The following is an 18,314-nucleotide window of genomic DNA, read 5'->3' as shown; positions in this document are numbered from 1 at the left end:
AATATTTATTAAATATATCCATTTTTAACAAAGGTGTAAAAGTTGCTGCACTTAATTTTCATGGATTAACTAGGGATGATTAATTATTTATAAAGACTGGAGAAGACGCAGAATGTCTTTAAGTGTAGTATTCTAGAACATTTCCTGAATTGGAAAAGTATTACTAGGGTAAATAAATCAAAAACCCCCTTTTTTCCTATCTCCCCCTGCAATCGAAACCCCCCTGGATTTTTTTTAATTTTGCGACGCAGGCACGCAGCATCCGAAACTGGTCTATTAAGTAATATTCTAATAAATGAAAAAAAATATATAAAGTTAAAAGGCATTGTATTACGGAAAGGAAACAGAAAGAAAAATAAAGAATAAACAAATAATAACTTATTATTTATGTTTATTCATAAAAGAACGCAAAACAAAAAAATAACGGCTCGGGGGTTTTGTGTTTTTGCCTGACAGGGTTCAGGTCCCTGAACGAGATGGAGTTGCAACTGAATGCGTAAGGCAAGTTGCGCTAGTATAGTGAATTGAGCTGCCTATCTCTTGCTGAAAATTGAGGCCAGGGACCTGAACCCTACCAGGAGTTGTCGTCATGTTTTGTCTGACAGCGTTCAACGATGTTTCGTTGACAACGAGATGGAGCTGCTGTAGGGCCAAGTAGGGATCGGCCCCGACCCTAATCGGGGCGCATTTTGCCAATCGGGTTTCGAAATTTGGGGGGCGGGGGTTCGAAGCTCGTGGGGAAAATTTTTGAACCCCGATTGCAATCAATCAATCGACGTAATATTAGAAAAACGAAAAAATATTAGAAAATACGAAAAGCTATAAATGTAAAAAGTATGAAAAAATACAAAAATATGAAAAAATATAAAAAAATACTAAATATATTAAAAAATAATTTTTTTATTTTTAAATTCGTACACCCAAATGACAAGTCGACAATCCCCCGTGTGATCCCTCTTGCTGCAAGTTCTTGACTTAAGATAACGGAATAAATAAATTGTGATTAAAGAATCTGTGTTTACGAAGAGTAGCCAAGCGTACAGATGCACTAGTTGGGTTTCTAGTTTGGATGGCCAGCCTCCGTATAGTCCCTGTTTGAGGGATTGGCCCATAAAATCTCTCGAAGCTGAAAATGTGAAAAACAATTGAAAACAAAAAAGTTAAACCTAACAGACAGACTGAGAGAAATACGGAAACAAGGTGCAGTGCATAGTAATCCTATTTAACGTGTTTAATTAACACGATGCTTCAATTGCTATTGGCTGAAAAAGAAGACACACTCGTTTCTAAAATATATCTATCCCCAGCCTCTGCTATGAAATAGAGCTGAAAATTATGCCATTAGCGATACTGCGGGCAAACCAAGTGATGGGGATTTAAGTTTACCGTAACGATACGCAAGTCGAATTTGCCCGGGCTTTGTCACGATTGTATACCTATTAGGCGTGTCGATATAGTCAGCAGCAGCCATGGTGTAGTCATAGAAACAGCTGAAACGTCAACAATATCTTTGCTTCTTGCTAGAAATCCATCGATGTACTAAGACCGTGAGACGGTAACAGGTAAAAATTTTATTTTATTGGCTTTCATTTTATTGAAGCTGCCGACACATACGTGAGTTTGGATTGCAACATTAGTCTAGTCCTATGTCAATACCCCATTTAGGCCAAGAATTCAATCTGGAAACAAGTTAGCAGTTTAAAATATGAAACTGGCTTTATTCTATACATATTTTATTCCTAGTACAAAGTTATCCACATGCTTTAGAAGGCCATACACGTTTCTTATAACTTTATTTAGCTGTTGTTTGTCCTCCAGGGAGAAATGAGCACTGTTCATGGTTCAGTAGGATCCCATGCAAGTGTGGGATTATCTACCAATAGTGATGATGGTGATACATTAGGTGCTGCTTCAGTGTCAGACAAAAAACAAGAATCACCTTCAGAACCTCAATTTGCCAGCAACATCACACCTGAAGATGTTTTAAAACTAAAAAGGATAACTGATGGTAACACATAATAATTACATGTTTCATCTCTCCTCTGAGTATCATCATTATTAAAATTCTTTCACATCTTCTATATATGTAGGCTACCTTTGCCAACCAGGTGCCAATGTGTATGATATCGATTTCACCAGATTTTGTATCAGAGACTTAGAGAGTGGAACTGTTCTGTTTGAAATTGCAAAACCACTGCCTCCCGGTATGGTATCACTGTTTTTTTTCTGTAAGACATGGCTAATCCACACATATGCCAATATGATGTTTCAGGCCAACATTGCTTTATCCTTTTTTAAACTTTTCCTTGTGATATTTAGTTATCATGAACATTTGGGTGATTATTCATCTAACAATGCTATTTGTTTGAATACTGGAAATCCAAGGGGGAAAAAAGTTATTTTTTGTCATACTGCTAAATCAGGAAAGAGATAAAGAAAAATATGGCCTGAGACTATCAATATGCTATGTAATTAGATAATGTATTTAACATTTTTTGTACTACAAAGAATTATGCGACAGTCCGCCAGGGGATACAAATGAATTGGATCCGAACGCCGGTCGGTTTGTACGTTATCAATTTACACCACATTTTTTGAAACTTAGGACTGTTGGAGCTACGTAAGTTGACTTTTTTTTGCAGTCGGGAACGCCTAATCATAAATTTATATCGTCGTGCAGAGTTGAATTTGTCGTTGGTGAAAAACCTGTAAATAACTTCAGAATGATAGAACGCCATTTTTTTCGAGATCGTCTGTTAAAGACCTTTGATTTCGAGTTTGGTTTCTGCATCCCCTACAGTAAAAATACATGCGAGCATATCTATGATTTCCCAGCTTTATCTTCAGAAGCAAGTAAGTCTCGAACGTTATTTTTGCATTGAAATATTTACTGATTTGTTTCCCTTTAACTGCGTTGCCTTATTTAGTGGAAGAGATGATCAACCATCCGTTTGAGACTCGATCAGATTCATTTTATTTCGTCGAGAATCGGCTGATCATGCACAATAAAGCAGACTACGCCTACAATGGGGGAACAATTCAAAGTAACACGCATAACGAGGTTTCCAAATGAAATTAACGAATTATTATGAATTAATTAATAATATAAGTATACGTTCGTCATTCCCCTAAAAGTTCTTGCTGAAATGGCCAATTTATTTTACGGTTTGAATCTTTCACTGTCATACGATTAATACAGATGTTCGCTAGTTGGACCTCAAAATTAGTTTATATTGTTCATGGGAATACTTTGAGCGCACATGCATCCCAATTCAACCTCAGGTTACCAAAAATAATCTAGCATTCGAAAGGTGTATGTAATTGAGCTAAGATAAGATCCCCTTCCTTGTTATGTTGTCCTGTAGTTAACGTAAATTGCATTTTCCAAATAAAAAATGACGAATGTACGTGCAGCGTTTCGTTTTTTCATTGTGCCAGTGTGCCACCGATGCCACTGCTGTTAGCATATTACTTTAATCTTCGGCAGACGAGGAGGAAATCGTTCGTTATGCGTGCAGACTCTTTACCCAGAGTAATAGAATACATTATAGTATTCTATTACTCTGCTTTACCCCTCAGGATGGATCTGCAAGAAATGCCTGATCCAAACTAATACTTTGTTGAAAGTTTGGCAAAAAAACGCGGCCAAATACTGCATAGAACTTCAATAATAACATATCAAAAAATGATAAAACAAGAAAATTGCAATAAAACTCCACCGACCGTACAGCCTTGAATTTTAATTCGATATAGGTGACAGAGAGTCCAATTTAATTAGAACCTGAGCGACAATAGAAGTCTACCTTTAAGGATACATTATGTGTCGTGCCATCTAATTTATCGCACTGATATGTTGTTACAGCGGGTGAGTTGTCTTACTCGGTTATTTAATAGCTGATATGGGCATTGTGGGAAACGTCCTAAGTTGCTCCCCTAACAAGATAATGAGCAATCTTAATTCCTATCATAACCTAATTGCTAATTCCTAACCTAACCGACCTAACCGAACCACCATGGTTGGCCGAACCTAACGTTCGGTTTTTGACATATAATAAGAATCTTTACCAGAAAATCTGGCTTCACAGCTTCCATGCTTCCCAAGCTCCGCCCACTCTGGAACATAAATAAATATAGCCAGAATTCCCAATTTCCCATTGAACATACGTATGTGTGGTGTAGATTGTGTTTGTTTCAAACAAACGGTAGATCGTCGTCTTTCAGGGAGATTTTTCAATATCCTAATGAAAACCAAAAAATTTTTAAAAAATCCGACACAGTCGTGGATTAATTGTTAAACCAGTCATTCAAAATGGGGTTGGCTCAAAGTGCATGCACTTACGTTTTGGATAATACGAGGAATTACCGGAGGAAGCGAAGGCGTCATTCAGGTGGATGGCAATTGAATTATACAGAAGAAGATGATAGTGACAGTGATTCCAAAGTATATGCAAGCAAAAGGTACAATGTTCTATGTACATAAATTCTTTTTATTGTCTGTTAAAGTTAAATATTTTGATATAGGATGCGACTGATGACAACATCACAGGTATAATATATTGTTCTCCATAGCTATTGGGAACAGTGTACTGCAGTAATCTGGAGTGATTATTTCTTCTTTACAATTTTACTCATTTATAAGTCATTTGACTTAATATATTCATAATGTAATACTATGAATGATTGTCTGTGTTTGCCAGTACATCTACAAAGCACTTTTTCAAGAAGGTAAAAATCATGATGTTACTCTTGTTATATTTGGAAAAGAGTGGAATCTCCATAAGATCTATCTGTGTCAGGTATGGTTGTGTATGTCAAATTATTCATGAACATGTTTAAAATTTTAAAAGTAATTTATGCTACCCTTATCTTAACCAATATTTTGATCTCTATTTACAGAGCCCATATTTTGGTAGGTAGATGATAGAATTTTTATCAGCAATGCCATACATGCTAACAAAATAATCAATTACACCATCTGGTAGCCAGCATGTTTTCAGGATCTTGGAAGGAATCAGACCAGAGTGTGATTCAAATTGAAATATTAGATTCAAATATAAACTTTGAGTGTGAGTATATAGTTACTGGAAGCCAATATGAAACTCATAATAACTCTATAAAATCCTGTCTTAGCATTAAATACTGTATTGGGGTCTCTTTATCAAGATGAGCTTGTGATTCAGCCATCTGAAGTAGTTTCAGTATTGGCTACAGCGGCACTTTTGCAGCTAGATGCAATCATTTCAAAATGCTGTGAAGTTATGACTCAGACGGTGAATATTAAGGTATTACAAGTATAGGTTTTTGTGTGTTTATTTTTGGAAAAAGTATTTTGGATAAAATCATTGGTGCGATATTGACCAGTAACTAGCCTGGCAAGGCCTTGAAAATTCCCTCTAATCTAATTGTACTTAGTATTGCATAGCTGCGTATGAAGTCATCTTTTCCTAGTGTTTTTCGCCGATGTAAAAGCATTAATGTTCTCCGACAAAATAAGATTAAATTGTTTTTACAACAAATTTCACTCCAAAATTTCCTAGTTCTCTGACTTCTCTCTGCAGAATTTCAATCGTTCAAAAACTTTCTGTAAAGTACTTGTTCACATTCAACAATTGTGTTGAGTTACACAACGGTCGGCCGTTAGTATGGTAAATAAGTTTGTTACCTAGTTGAGTTCTAGAAAATTTATTACACTGAAAACTGTATCAGCACGGGCTGGCACGGGCAAATATTGTGATAATCGACCAAAAACTATTTTCCGAATCAAGTTGCGTAGTTAACTTAGGTTGTGATTCTTTGTAAATCAAAGTCAGCGTCTTACCAAGCTGTTGTAGTTACGGACTGTAATGTAAAAAGACTGATTTCTACGTATGTTATAAGGCTTTTAATTTTGTTAGACCGTTATTAGGTACTATGAATCTTCAAAAAGTTACGGCGTTTCCGCTGTGGAAAAGGCGTGCCTTGAGTGGCTTCTGGTGAACCTGCTATGCTATGTTCCTGAAACACCAGATCGCTTGCGCGAAATCAGGTATATTCTATTAAAATGTATATTCGACCAATGACGTAACCAGTTGAAATGATGGAACTAGTGTTGACCTAATGGAGCTGTTGGTGACATCCCAGAATCTCTGTGTTGTTCAGACAGAATTTTCTCTCTATGTGTTACTGAAGTTCTGGCTATATCTAAACTTTCATCCTAATTGGGAAGGATCGGCCCAAGACGGAATTTCATGTGCTCATAACTATTTCAAGGAGCAAGGCTGTACGTATATTTTTCTTCATTTTTTGTTTGATTTTTTTGTTTCTATGATTATATGTATAATAATTATTATTATAAACGTACTTAAGAAGCCTAAGGAAGAAGACGAATTGTTTATTTGCTTTGTAGCCCAATCAGATTTGGAGTTTCTTTTAAGGGACGTTGGCAGTCCTTACTTAAAAGCCTTCCGTGGACTTCGACTTGCGTCTTTGATTGGGCATCCACAAGACGTTGACATGATACTGGGCGATCGCATTATACCAGCGTCCCTCCTTCTCCCCGTCTTTCGCATGCAGTGGTATCGGATGCTGCAAACAGACCAAGGATACGACAAAGGGTAAATGGATTTAAGATTTCCATTTTCGGGATTTCACTCTTAAAATACTGCTAATTTTTCCTGTGCGAAATTTTTTTTTTGCTCTTCAGGCCTCGTAATCTCACTGAGGTCGAATTTAATCAGCATAGTCTAAGATGCGGACGAGTTCTTGGTGCCAGTAGACACCAAATGTGGCGATGGACTGGGTTTCACTTTGGTAATTATTATAACAGTAAACATTTGTTAACTCCGGAATTCGCATTAACTTGCAACAATTTTGTTCAAATTTATTTTGCTTTTGACGATAGGACTGGATTTGGTTTTGACGTATGAACGCGGTTCTTTAAAACTGCGTAGAAATCATCGGACGGAAAATGAAATGGCACTTAGTCAACAAACTCGTCGAAATTTAATGTTTAGGTTCCTACAAGTGATGGGAAGGAAAACGGTTTGTTCACTTTACTATTTGATGTTCTTTTTTTTATTTGAGGTAGGTTGACTATCTACGGGCTGGACGAACAAAGAATGGTTCGGTATACTCAAAGCACTGGTATACAATCGACGACTTTGGGAAAAAACGAAGAAGTAAATACGGTATTTAAATCAGGATCATGTTTGTCACATGGCTTATGTTTTGTATCGTAGATATGCCTTATAACTTTGGAGAAGGAAGAACTCCCGCTTTTCTTATCAGCTAATTTTCTGGTAGCAACACCCTTAACGCCAGGGGTTTCAGAGATCCAAGATAATCTTACTGTATAATGAAAAAAATTTGAACCGAGATATATATTTTTAAACGACTTTCTCATACAACGTTTAAAAAAGCGACATTGTATTTCTATTTCTCTTTTGAGTTCTCTTAACAATCCGAAGGGTGAAAAAACGAGCGAATAGATGACAATTTTAGAATGAAAAATAAATGAAGTGGTCCATCGTAGGAGAAGAAAAATGCAGCTGAAAAAAGGTCTGGGATGGTTTGATGAGGTACGACAAGACAGGGAAGAGAAACCAAAACTGAAATTGTAGTCGCGTCAATACAAGGAGATAATTCTTATTTTTCGATGAGGTCACGGGCGAAAGTTGTTTCCATTCAATGCTGATAATCCGGATGATCAATCTTCATTACAGCTAACTTTATGGTTTTGGATTTCCTGGGGTAGGCCCCCCTTTCTTACCAATAAGGGACTTGTGAATGTGAGGAATAACACCTAAAACAATAAAAAAACAATCAAGATCTGCAATTTTGACCAACTTCTTTGCCATCTTTTACCTCCTCCAGCAATGGTCGCTTTGATTAAACTGTCAAGCTCTTCATCACCGCGAATGGCAAGCTGTAAATGGCGAGGAGTGATACGTTTCACTTTGAGATCTTTCGAGGCGTTTCCCGCCAACTCCAACACCTGAAGATCAAACATACACTTTTAAAATCTATTAACTACTACTATCCCTTACACAGATAAAAGATAGTTAATAATTCACTTTCTTTAACTTAGCAATAACTCTGTTATTCTTCACAATTACAAGTAATTTCCGTTAGAAAAATAAAAATTCAAACACTATGGGGGAGGGCAAAAGTGGGAGGAGCTACAACACTTTTGTGTTTAGACGACATACTATAAAATGGCGGGAAAGCCTACACAAGGAGACGCCGAACTGTGCGGTTTTCGAAATACAGCAGTTACATTGCATCAAATAAAATGGCATTAATTCGAGATTGCTTACCTCGGCTGTCAAATATTCCAGAATTGCGGCACTATAAACAGCAGCAGTAGCACCAACTCGACCATGACTCGTTGTCCTATTCTTTAGATGCCGGTGGATGCGACCAACAGGGAACTATACAACAACAAAGAATAAAATGTAAAAATGATATTTAATAAACAGTCTTAGGAATAACCAGTAAGTAAAAAAATGAAATTCAAACATCCAGTTTGTAATTGCAAACCTGAAGTCCAGCCCTTGCCGACCTAGACACAGCTTTAGCTTTGGCTTTTCCCGAATCCTTTCCAGCTTTACCTCCAGCCTAACATTGCGAAAAAAACGGATAAACCGAGTGAATTTCGCATTCAAACTTTGGCAGACGGCTCAACACACGATAAAGAATACAAATATCCATGAAATGGATGTCGATGACAATTAATCGAAATGAAAACTTTGGATACAATACCATAATGTTTTAGGTCACTATCTAGAATCGTTCGAGAATCGGCTGACTCAAGCTCAAGTCTCTAACAGACGCTACAACAAATGCTACCCTGTTCCTATAAATATATAAATAATGGTACAGAGAGAGCCTCTCAGATACTAGTAAGCCTGCACAATTTCTAGCTGTCTGTTTTGGCCACCAGGAGTAGTACTTGTCACCTAGCGCCACAGTTATCATAATGCAAAAACTAAATTATTTTTATATTTTAATATTCTTGCCAAAAATTTGTCTTAAATAATTTGAATCTTCTTTCTACTATTGAAATATTTTATAACAGGGTAAGAAACGATTACCATAAATCATTTTAAATTGAAAAATCCAATTTCTTCCATTTAAATTTTGACTAGGCAACAGCGCAGACTGGTCGCATAGCATCTTCTTTTTCAGAAACGCGTCACATCCGCTGCGTCTCTTGTAATTTTAGGGAGTTCAATCGTTCCTTCGTTTCTGTCTTTTGGAAACCTAAATCGACGTGTTAACAGAAAATGGCTGCTAATCAAGATTATACAGAGGATATGGCCCAAGGAGACTTCAGCAATGAAGGTTATGGTGATTTTCAAGAGCCGGAATCGCAGCCGCAAGTGCAGGAAAATGCTGAATTAAATGGTAACGAGGCAATGGAAGAAACTACTAATGGCGATGGACATGAGGATTCCTCCTCCCAAGACCCGTTGGGGAAAGATGAAGATCGGTAAATAAGTACTTTTCGTTTCTCTCAGAATATTTTTACACTTTTTCGTGTGGGCCCCTTTTGTTCATGGAACGTAGTTTGGCATTGAAGTTTTGCTCTAACTTGAAAAACTACGGTCGTAATTAATTTTGACTGTCAAATATTTATGCCTCCTGACATAACGGTTCAGTAAATCCGCAGATATCGGTTTCATCTTTGCTTGTGTACTGTACAAAATTGTGTTTAGACTTTGTTATTTTCATGTTCATTATTGGCTTACCGTAAAAGTTCTACAACTTTCAGCATCCTGCTAAAGTAGCCAATGGACAAAGGCTTTCAATTTGTTTGGGAAGTGTCATAAAATGTTGTTTGTAATTGATAAGTGATTATGATGAAAGGAGCAAAGGCTTTTTTTTTTATAAGTATCAAAAACCCAACCCAAAAATCCTCCAGACAGTGTTCTTGCAGAGCACATGGTGACCAGAGCAAGTAATTGAAGACACCTTCTCACCAGTTGGACGGGAGATGCATCTGGACGTCATTGGATTTCGTAAAATGACCAATCAAAGGGTATATACTGGCCATTTTCATAAGCTTCCCTTGCCACAAACAACTTAGCATTGGCCTAGAGAATGTCAGTGCCCAGTTGAATTTTTATAGACTTTGCAAACAATGTTCATCAAGAAGTTTTGTGCTAAAGTTTTAAATTCATCATTGGATCCTCGAGTTCTTCAAAATCAAGTAATTTGAGATACATCCTGAAACTTAAAGTTGACAATGTAAACCATCTTTAAAAGAGCTGTCAAAACATTCAAAGAATTTTCAGATGGATTTGAAGATTAAACAAATTTGTGTTAATGTCTTTTCCTTTAATACATGAATATATTTGTATAAAGTTTGATTTCAATCTTGAAAATTGTCTACTGAAAACAGTGCAGTTGGCCCTCCCCTCTACTCCTTTTATATATTTATACAATGTGCTTTCTTTGTTGCTATTTTTGTAGTCGGAAATGTTGAAGTAAATTCCAGATTTTTTTTTTTTTTTTTTTATTACATTTTGTCATTTCTTAATAAATGTTACCAGTCGTGGCTTACTCCGTTCTTTTTAGTGAACGGAATTGTTCAGTTTTTCCTTTCACTATTTGTATTTCTTTACCAAAATTCTAACGATCTTATTTCTTTCAGGAAACTCTTCGTTGGCGGTCTCAGCTGGGCTACAACAGACAGTAATAATTTGCCAGTTTAACTTGCGTGTTAACGATACTTAATTTTTGTATTTATTTATGTTTTATTTGCAGAGGAATTACGAGAGCATTTTGGAAAATACGGTGAAATAGAGAGCATAACGGTAAAAATGGATCCCCAGACAGGAAGATCTAGGGGTTTTGCATTTTTAGTTTTCAAGTCCGCCGAAAATTTAGACAAGGTAAAAAGAAATATATATTTTCTTAAGTTTCACTTGGACTAACAAATTTAACTTCCCACTTTAGGTTATGAATGCCGGAGAACATATAATTAATGGCAAACGAGTGGATCCAAAAAAAGCTAAAGCACGCTCTGGAAAGATATTTGTTGGAGGTTTACCTCAAGATACCACTGAAGAAACTATTCGTTCATTTTTTGGAACCTTTGGAAATGTAAAACATTTTAAATTTCTTTAAAATTTTTCAAAGCTTACAAGTTATTATAACCGTTTTTTAAATTCAATTTTGTTAGATTGTCGAAATCGAAATGCCATTTGATCGTGTTAAGAACCAACGGAAAAATTTCTGCTTTATAACATATGACAATGAAAATGTTGTGTTTGATTTACTGAAGACACCCAAGCAAGTTATCAATGGTAAAGAAGTTGATGTTAAAAAGGCAACGCCCAAACCAGATTCCTTTGGACCACCAGCAATGAGAGGTGGAAGAGGCGGTCCTGGTGGAATGCGTGGTGCACCACGTGGACGAGGGGTAAGTAACAAAAAGAAATCTTCTGTCAACAGCGAGATTAAACTAGAATATATATGTATGTATAAATATAATATTTATTTTTAGCATGGGGCGGTTGGGGTGGTCAAGGCGGGTACGCTGCTGGAGGATATGGAGCTGGATATGCAGGAGGCTACGGAGGCGGCTATGGTGGAGGCTACGGATACGGCGAAGGTAAATTCAGCATAGCATAACCTGGTTAACTTTTGTATTTTTATGCAGATGTGTTTCATTAAATGTTTATCATTTGTAGGATATGGATACGACTACTACGGAGGCGGATATGATTCGTACGGAGCTTATGGTGACTACAGTTACGGCGGATATGGTTAAGATTGATTTTTAAATGTGCCCTGAATGTCAGCTAGTATGACAGATGATGACGCTTGAATTGTTGGTTTTTTCTCATGCAGGCGGTCAAGGTCAACAGTACAGCGGAGGTAAACAGCGTGGCGCTGGACGCCAGGCACCGAGGCATCAACCTTATTAAGAATGTTAATCAGTCGATCCGGTCCTGCAATAGAAATGCCATGTGTGTGTGTGTGTGTGTGTTTTTTTTTTTTTTTTTTTTCTGCTCCCATTGACAGGACACTGTACAAACAGTTTTATTGTCTGCACCTCTTTCTCAATTTGGTATAAACCTGTCTCATTTTATTTGTCACTCGAAACCATCGATCAACTTGATTACATTCTAAATCATTGGAAAATACTCGGATTACATTTTTGTAAATTGTTTGGCGTTTGGTTGCCATTTTTACACCAGATTCCAACACTTAAACATTATAAGCTGGAAAATCAGCCTTCACACAAGAAAGCTAAGTGGTGCATGTGTACAGTTTAATGGGCTGCATACCACGACGAAAGCTTGGTGCTGAAGTCAATAAAATCTCACTTGATTCGTTTTGAAATCTATTATAAGGAACTGCGCATAGCCAACAAGGGATTACTGCGATAACGACATGTTAGTACGATTTGCGGGTAGAGGAATATTCAAATCATTTTTGTTCGTTGAGCCATTAAAGATCTGAGGAAAATGGTGTTTGAAGTTACCAGACGTCACATCGCTATTTCAAGCAGTGGTGGATCTACGTGTCCATTCGGTATCTTTTGGATGAAAGAATGGCATAGTTTTTTGTTTTGTTTTAGATTTATTTTTTTTTTTTTCAGAAAAGCTCTAGCCAGTGTTACACATCGTTCCACTCGTGGCTTCTTGAACTGCATATTTAAAAGAACAGATAATCGATGAGATAAACAGGAGATTTTTTGCGAAAAAAGAGCGAAGCAGCTAGCTGCTGAAACCGTGTTTTTAAAAAATCAAATATCGGGGATGGTAGCAATCAACTTACAATAAAAATTCAAGAATTTGCACTTGAAACAAAGAAATTTACATTAATAAGAAAACAAGATCTTAGGATCAGTGCCTATAACAAAGATGAAAGGATGTGTTCTGTAATCTATTCATCTTTGTTGTAGAAACTGCTGTGAGTGGAGCCACTTACACAGCATGCTGTGGCTATCTTTTCAAAATTCAAGCAGCTTGACCCTATCGTTATACTTGTTATCCGTCACGGATGGCAAGTATGGGCACCAGATGTTCGTACTTGGTAAGGTGAGCAGAGCACGTGCCGACATGTGACACCTTGCAAACAGCATCGACTGTTCAAAAGCAGACTGGAAAGGGGAGGGATGAATAACTTCTGTTTGCGCGGAAGTTCAAGTTAAAATGGTTTGCAGGACTCTGAGTGGAGCAACTAGAGTACTCTTATGAGAAAGTGAAGCAACAATTTAAAGGCCGTCTTAACACAAAAATGTTCGGTATGTTGTGCGCTCTAAATCGATACAGCTAAGATAAACATCTAAAAGACGGGAAATAATTTCAAATGAAATGTATACATTAATTCATCAAGGAGTTTGTATGGATTTTCGCAATATCTACTACCTCCTGGTGAATAGTTCGATTCGCTGTTTGTTGAAATTTTAATGCACATGCTCTTCGACAATCATGTTGCCGTGGTGATCGCAGAAACATTCAATATCTTAAATAATGGATCGAGGGCAGTCCACAATGCTGCGCAATCAAATATTATTAATTCAAATCAGACAACTCAATCCGAGACTAAAACTAGAATTTTAATGGGGACATAGCCTTGGTATTTGGTCATAATTCTTTCAACAAATAAAGGGGGTCCTGCCTTGATGAGATGAGATGAGGAAAGATAATCGGTATGCGGCTGTATTATGAAATTCGAAACAAGCGCTGCAATTATATTACTTAATAACGATTGCCAGCAAGGTTGACTTGAAAGTGAGTGGCATTCTTTTTAGGTTTTTCAATTATTATTACCTACCCTTGTTCTTTGAATAACATTCACAATTTTTTATCTTTTACAGATAAAGAGTAAAATTTGCTAAAAGCTTGCTTGTTTTGTTTTTAAAATTTTATTCGATTCGTATAGTTAATAGATAAATGTGGCCCTTAAGTGTCACGCGTCATGTTTAAAATGTCCAGGCTTGATAACACCGACAGAAAAAGAAAAAGAAAAAACTAGGAATCGGGGCTGATTGCCCCACACATGAGTTGTTTTATGATGGATATAAATCTCTTGATTATATTAGTTATTGTTGGTAAAGCTTGCCTATAAGGAAATAAAGCCGCCGCAAGTCGTGTTTACAATATAAGGTCGATTCATTTTTATTGATCGTGCTAAAGGAAACGAAAAAGAGCATCAAATAACCCCTCGTTGATTAGCTGTAGCATAAAACAATTGTACTGCAATCCTCGTCGACAGCTGGCTGCGTGGCGTTTTTATGGGGCGGATATCTTTAGCTGACCACGACGTGAGGGATACATTTACCGCCGCATAGGCATGTGGCAGCCACTGCTGTTGCTTCCATACAGAGCCCCTCTGCTCGAGCATTCGTTGTTCGATTAGTCGAGGGTTAAATCCTACTTGCTGGAAAGGGGAAAAAAAAATGACTCAAACTGTAACAACATGAGGTTCGTATCAAAAACATTTGTAAACACGAGAACCAGACCACCTGCTCGGCTTTCTAGCTTACCTAAAAGCTTGTAAATTTAAGAAAAATCAAACATGTTATTTTAGAAAGTTATGTCGCTAGCCTTTAGCATCTATTTTAAGGAAACATATTTTGCCTTGTCCGATTTAAATACAAACTTTTAATCTGTGTTTTTGTGAAGAACGTGTAGTAGCGTTGTTTTTATATCAAAAAGATATGTATTATATATATTGTAATCCCCAGCTTTAAATAGTTTTGTCCAACAGAAGCGATCCGCAAAATCGGAAAAAGCGACTAATTCAAGTGAACTAAACGAACAAGGAAACAAACCCCAAAAAGTTAACTGTAAAAGAATGACGAAACGAATCGAAAAGTCATTACCGGTACTACTGAATAACACTTAAGACGTATACTATCATATCGCATAAGCATCGCATAAGTCTCACAATATCTACACCAACTGTTTCTAAAACTGAACAGAATCAGGCTGTACTTGTATGGAGCTGTCCTTCAAAATAAATTAACATGTTAAACAAAAACGCTGTAGCATTTATTTAGATTCTGCTTTCGTTACAAGAAAAACGCCGTTGATGACCGTGAGTCATTTAATCAATGACACTATTCTATATACTTGAATTTGATTTCATTTTTTAAATATTTGTGCATAGCATTACTTGCGTTTGTCATGCAAGAACATTTCTTTTTATGTGGATAAAGCCAGCATAAAAGGAAATGAGAGCATAAGCAAAAGCAAAGTGAAAAAGGAAAAGTTGTGGGGGTCTCCATGGGTGATCTGTCGCTCACAGAAAGAAACCGACGTTCTTGATGAACACCCACGGATCGTGTCCAGTTTTTACCATGGTGACTTAGTCGTGACATTTTCAGAAATTTCAACTAAGCTAGACTTGTACGAGTTGCATGACCACAGTCAAGTTTCCCACCTTTTTCCGTCTTTCTTCGGCATGCCACTTAAGAATCCCCCAACCAAAAAAAAAAAAGATTTTGGACAACTGAACAAAAGTGCAGTTTAGTTATGCGAAAATGTTAATGCTCACCTAAATTAGAATAAACCGACAAGCTCAAGTTATGTATACCGAGATCTATTCGGATCAGAGGTCAACAGTTGGTTTGGAAATATCTTAATTTTCGAAAACGAATAGTCAACCAGATATCTATAAGAGAATAAAGATAAAGCGACGTTATATGCATCCAATTGTTGTGTAAATCCAAAGTTCCATCATCAGTACGAAATGAATTGATAGGGAATCATGTTTCGCTTTTAGGTCGTGAGATAAACAATACGACAGAAAGATTGAGAGATAAAGGTGAATACAAAGAGTTTGCACCACCATATCCGATTACGTCATACACGTCAGCAAACAATGCCAGGCTCCCAGTTTTGTTCTCGGTGAATTTTCAAAAAGATCTTCGGTTAACCTTTATTATGTCATCAATGGCGTTGTGAGGCTATTTTTATTGCTTGAGGTCTGTGGGCTATTTACAGCGGCGTTCAGCTTCATCCCACTATAACCATTTTCATTAATAGATACATTTTGAACAGTTTCTCCTATGTAATTATTATGAAAAGGAAACGTGCCAATCAGAATTTCATACGAGACCCTCTTTTTATGAAATCGACACAAATGATTGAATTCGAAGAAAACCAAACTTGATTGCCAACATATAGGCTAATAGAATAGCTATAAAAGGCTGGTAAGCTGTGAGGCCTTGGCAATAAAAAGAAATGGGGAGGAGAACCGTCAAATAAGAAACAAAAACCCTTCGAGTGGATACTAGCGAATGGGGGGAGGATTGATAGGCGGTGTAATTAGAGTTGCCTTACAAAACAATAAGTGACCTACGGCAGTGCTTATAACTAGACTCAAAGGGCACCGAGTGGGGTCGACCAGAACTGTTTTTCCTCCATCTGCTCTTAAACTACGGCACGTGTCCATTAAAACTGTAACGAATGCTTTATTTCGTAAAGCCCGGTTGGGTTCTTATAGATTTTGGTCTCTCTCAATTTTCATCTTCTACGATGGTGGCATTAGCGCTGTTGTTTTCCGCTGCCCCTATTAACAGGAAGCGCAATGCAATTAGATTCCACCACGCTTATAGTATATCAATGGCAGGGGAACGATCGCACACACCTGCCTTTGTCCACATCAATTGCCACTTTGATAGAAAATAATCCCGTAGTTCAGAAATTGGTCAAATATTTTCTTGAAAGAACGCATGCACGAAAGTGACAACCTATTGTCGCTTTATGGCTGTACATTTTGTTGATTGGAGCCATTGTTGTCGTCATCAAGAATATTCCACAATGCGAAGAATTTTTTTCCTTATTTTGTTGTCTATTTCATCGGATTGATTCATATGCATGAAACGCGATGAAAAGAAATAAACGGATTCTTTTTTTTCTTCTTTTCTTTTCATTTGTGTCATTCCGTTAGGCCATTAACTGATCAACACAGGGAAGTACAAAGCTGAGCGGCAACTTGCCAACACAGGCAAATGTGTTGGCAGCCAATGGCGGTTAAGGTTTTTATAATGTGGAAGATGGCAGATAATTGTTTGTCAGTGCGAGCCTGTCATATAATGTCGAGCAGCTCAAAATGTCTAGTTCAACAGATCAGATAATTAGCATATATTTTAAGGGGGAAAGTTCCAATATGTCTAATGAAAGTAGGAAATATAATCCGTGACGGTCGACGAAAAATGAGTAGGAAGGTACAACAGCGGGTGGTAGCTAAGATTAGGGGACGGTGGCTATACACATATAGCCTATGAATATGGGGAACGAACCTTAGAAGGAGTGGACGAGTTTTTTTCTTTCTTTTTCAGATGAGGGTACGCACAATACGTTTATGGGCTTTAGGCAGCCTTAACCAGTTGTTCTCTAAAGCCTCTACAAGCGCCGTTAAAATTCCCGGATTTTTCTTTTTACGAGCTAAAACTGCTCTAATTGGAAAAGACCAAATGCATGTGATTTCTTAAATATTCTCCTTGTAGGTTCTGGAAAAAGATCAACGTGATCTGCAACAAGGGGTGATATTGTGCAAAAAGACACCGATTTAAACTGTGGCACGGGGCATAAACAACAGCTGTGGGTGGTGAGCAGTTTTTCATGACCGACTGCACATAAATAAAATAGGCGTTTATGCAGCTAAATTAATAAAGGAAAATATTATTCCTTCATCATAGCATAATGGTGCGATATCAACTGTGCCACGTTTCCGCCAAGTCACTTGACCAATGTCAGGTGCCACTCTCCACTAATGGTTGCTCAGCAATTAAGGAAACCTAAAAATCATGTCTTTCTATCTATACGTCGCATTGCTAGAAGGAAGTGTGGAACAGGGTCTTAATTATGAGCAAAAACAATACAGTAATCGTTTATCAAACAGTCAACAAGAAATGTGTAACGTAATTCTCTGTTGCATAAAAGGTTATTAACTTAATTTGCAGATGTCTCATGAGTTATGAGAAACTTGAATTTCGGTTTCCTCAATGAAGACAGCCAATATTGATAATGAACAGGATTCATCTTGAAGGCATCGCACATTATACACATACCTTGCTGACAGACCAATTCGAGGTGAACACCAAAAAAAACCGATAAAACAAATTTCTTTTTAATTGAGATCGTTTTTTGTTTATCTTATTTCTCCTGGTTTCGCCATGAATTTGCTTTATTTAAATATACACACATAGCAAAAATCGGTGCAGCATAGCAAACATGATTTCCCATAAACCCTTTAGCCGATCATGGAAAATGCAGAAGGGTAAAAAAAGAATTTTAGAAATCCATCCCGAAAAAAGGTGAAGAAAAGGGAAATATTTAGAAACTGGGAGTTTTGCCAAAACCCAGGGT

General features: G+C 37.1%; 4 protein-coding genes across 10 annotated transcripts; 3 read left to right on the top strand and 1 right to left on the bottom strand.

Moving 5' to 3' along the window:
• Positions 1 to 1,113: 1,113 nt before the first annotated feature.
• Positions 1,114 to 3,407, top strand: LOC123471539 (protein unc-119 homolog). Of its 2 annotated transcripts, none has more exons than XM_045173073.1 (6): positions 1,114 to 1,562; positions 1,801 to 2,008; positions 2,091 to 2,204; positions 2,509 to 2,620; positions 2,681 to 2,853; positions 2,928 to 3,407. In XM_045173073.1, the coding sequence occupies exons 2-6, from the start codon at positions 1,825 to 1,827 to the stop codon at positions 3,071 to 3,073; spliced, it is 729 nt and encodes a 242-aa protein (XP_045029008.1). In that variant the 5' UTR covers positions 1,114 to 1,562; positions 1,801 to 1,824; the 3' UTR covers positions 3,074 to 3,407. The 2 variants fall into 2 exon arrangements, with proteins under 2 accessions (XP_045029008.1, XP_045029007.1); XM_045173072.1 differs by having other exon boundaries at positions 1,118 to 1,562; positions 1,819 to 2,008.
• Positions 3,408 to 4,134: 727 nt separating this feature from the next.
• LOC123471536 (protein germ cell-less-like) lies at positions 4,135 to 7,400 on the top strand. 3 transcript variants are annotated; one of them, XM_045173066.1, is made up of 13 exons: positions 4,135 to 4,458; positions 4,522 to 4,546; positions 4,698 to 4,796; positions 4,897 to 4,909; positions 4,983 to 5,066; positions 5,131 to 5,282; positions 5,895 to 6,025; positions 6,087 to 6,259; positions 6,386 to 6,593; positions 6,683 to 6,789; positions 6,881 to 6,992; positions 7,067 to 7,166; positions 7,218 to 7,400. In XM_045173066.1, exons 1-13 carry the CDS (start codon positions 4,310 to 4,312, stop codon positions 7,332 to 7,334), a joined length of 1,470 nt encoding a protein of 489 aa, XP_045029001.1. In that variant the 5' UTR covers positions 4,135 to 4,309; the 3' UTR covers positions 7,335 to 7,400. The 3 variants fall into 3 exon arrangements, with proteins under 3 accessions (XP_045029001.1, XP_045029002.1, XP_045029003.1); XM_045173067.1 differs by having other exon boundaries at positions 4,138 to 4,458; positions 7,067 to 7,157; XM_045173068.1 differs by lacking the exon at positions 4,135 to 4,458 and having other exon boundaries at positions 4,520 to 4,546; positions 4,987 to 5,066.
• LOC123471537 (histone H2A.V) lies at positions 7,388 to 8,895 on the bottom strand. Its single transcript, XM_045173070.1, has 5 exons — positions 8,740 to 8,895; positions 8,518 to 8,595; positions 8,295 to 8,408; positions 7,843 to 7,972; positions 7,388 to 7,780 (listed from the first exon to the last, which is right to left on the bottom strand). Exons 1-5 carry the CDS (start codon positions 8,740 to 8,742, stop codon positions 7,707 to 7,709), a joined length of 399 nt encoding a protein of 132 aa, XP_045029005.1. The 5' UTR covers positions 8,743 to 8,895; the 3' UTR covers positions 7,388 to 7,706.
• Positions 8,896 to 9,149: 254 nt separating this feature from the next.
• On the top strand, positions 9,150 to 12,157 carry LOC116922118 (RNA-binding protein squid). Of its 4 annotated transcripts, XM_045173069.1 has the most exons (8): positions 9,150 to 9,469; positions 10,634 to 10,674; positions 10,747 to 10,874; positions 10,939 to 11,085; positions 11,165 to 11,408; positions 11,489 to 11,596; positions 11,676 to 11,750; positions 11,836 to 12,157. In XM_045173069.1, the coding sequence occupies exons 1-8, from the start codon at positions 9,264 to 9,266 to the stop codon at positions 11,910 to 11,912; spliced, it is 1,026 nt and encodes a 341-aa protein (XP_045029004.1). In that variant the 5' UTR covers positions 9,150 to 9,263; the 3' UTR covers positions 11,913 to 12,157. The 4 variants fall into 4 exon arrangements, 1 of the variants encoding a protein (XP_045029004.1); XR_006646220.1 differs by having other exon boundaries at positions 9,151 to 9,469; positions 11,165 to 11,596; positions 11,676 to 11,726; XR_006646221.1 differs by having other exon boundaries at positions 9,151 to 9,469; positions 11,165 to 11,596; positions 11,676 to 11,735.
• Positions 12,158 to 18,314: the final 6,157 nt, after the last annotated feature.

The sequence above is a fragment of the Daphnia magna genome, linkage group LG4 (genome assembly GCF_020631705.1).
Source record: "Daphnia magna isolate NIES linkage group LG4, ASM2063170v1.1, whole genome shotgun sequence".
Taxonomy (NCBI): domain Eukaryota; kingdom Metazoa; phylum Arthropoda; class Branchiopoda; order Diplostraca; family Daphniidae; genus Daphnia; species Daphnia magna.
This window is presented reverse-complemented; position numbering and strand designations above follow the sequence as displayed.

Excerpts from the sequence above, each read along its gene's own strand:
- LOC123471536 (XM_045173066.1), top strand. The coding sequence starts at position 4,310 with ATGGGGTTGGCTCAAAGTGCATGCACTTACGTTTTGGATAATACGAGG. Across the intron at positions 5,067-5,130 it reads TTCAAATATAAACTTTGAGT|CATTAAATACTGTATTGGGG; the intron begins GTGAGTATATAG and ends ATCCTGTCTTAG. Across the intron at positions 6,026-6,086 it reads GATCGCTTGCGCGAAATCAG|TGTTGACCTAATGGAGCTGT; the intron begins GTATATTCTATT and ends TGATGGAACTAG.
- LOC116922118 (XM_045173069.1), top strand. The coding sequence starts at position 9,264 with ATGGCTGCTAATCAAGATTATACAGAGGATATGGCCCAAGGAGACTTC. Across the intron at positions 9,470-10,633 it reads TTGGGGAAAGATGAAGATCG|GAAACTCTTCGTTGGCGGTC; the intron begins GTAAATAAGTAC and ends TATTTCTTTCAG. Across the intron at positions 11,597-11,675 it reads AGGCTACGGATACGGCGAAG|GATATGGATACGACTACTAC; the intron begins GTAAATTCAGCA and ends TATCATTTGTAG.
- LOC123471539 (XM_045173073.1), top strand. The coding sequence starts at position 1,825 with ATGAGCACTGTTCATGGTTCAGTAGGATCCCATGCAAGTGTGGGATTA. Across the intron at positions 2,009-2,090 it reads ACTAAAAAGGATAACTGATG|GCTACCTTTGCCAACCAGGT; the intron begins GTAACACATAAT and ends CTATATATGTAG. Across the intron at positions 2,621-2,680 it reads CTTAGGACTGTTGGAGCTAC|AGTTGAATTTGTCGTTGGTG; the intron begins GTAAGTTGACTT and ends ATCGTCGTGCAG.
- LOC123471537 (XM_045173070.1), bottom strand. Across the intron at positions 8,409-8,517 it reads CGGCAAGGGCTGGACTTCAG|TTCCCTGTTGGTCGCATCCA; the intron begins GTTTGCAATTAC and ends GTTGTTGTATAG. Across the intron at positions 7,781-7,842 it reads AGCGACCATTGCTGGAGGAG|GTGTTATTCCTCACATTCAC; the intron begins GTAAAAGATGGC and ends TTATTGTTTTAG.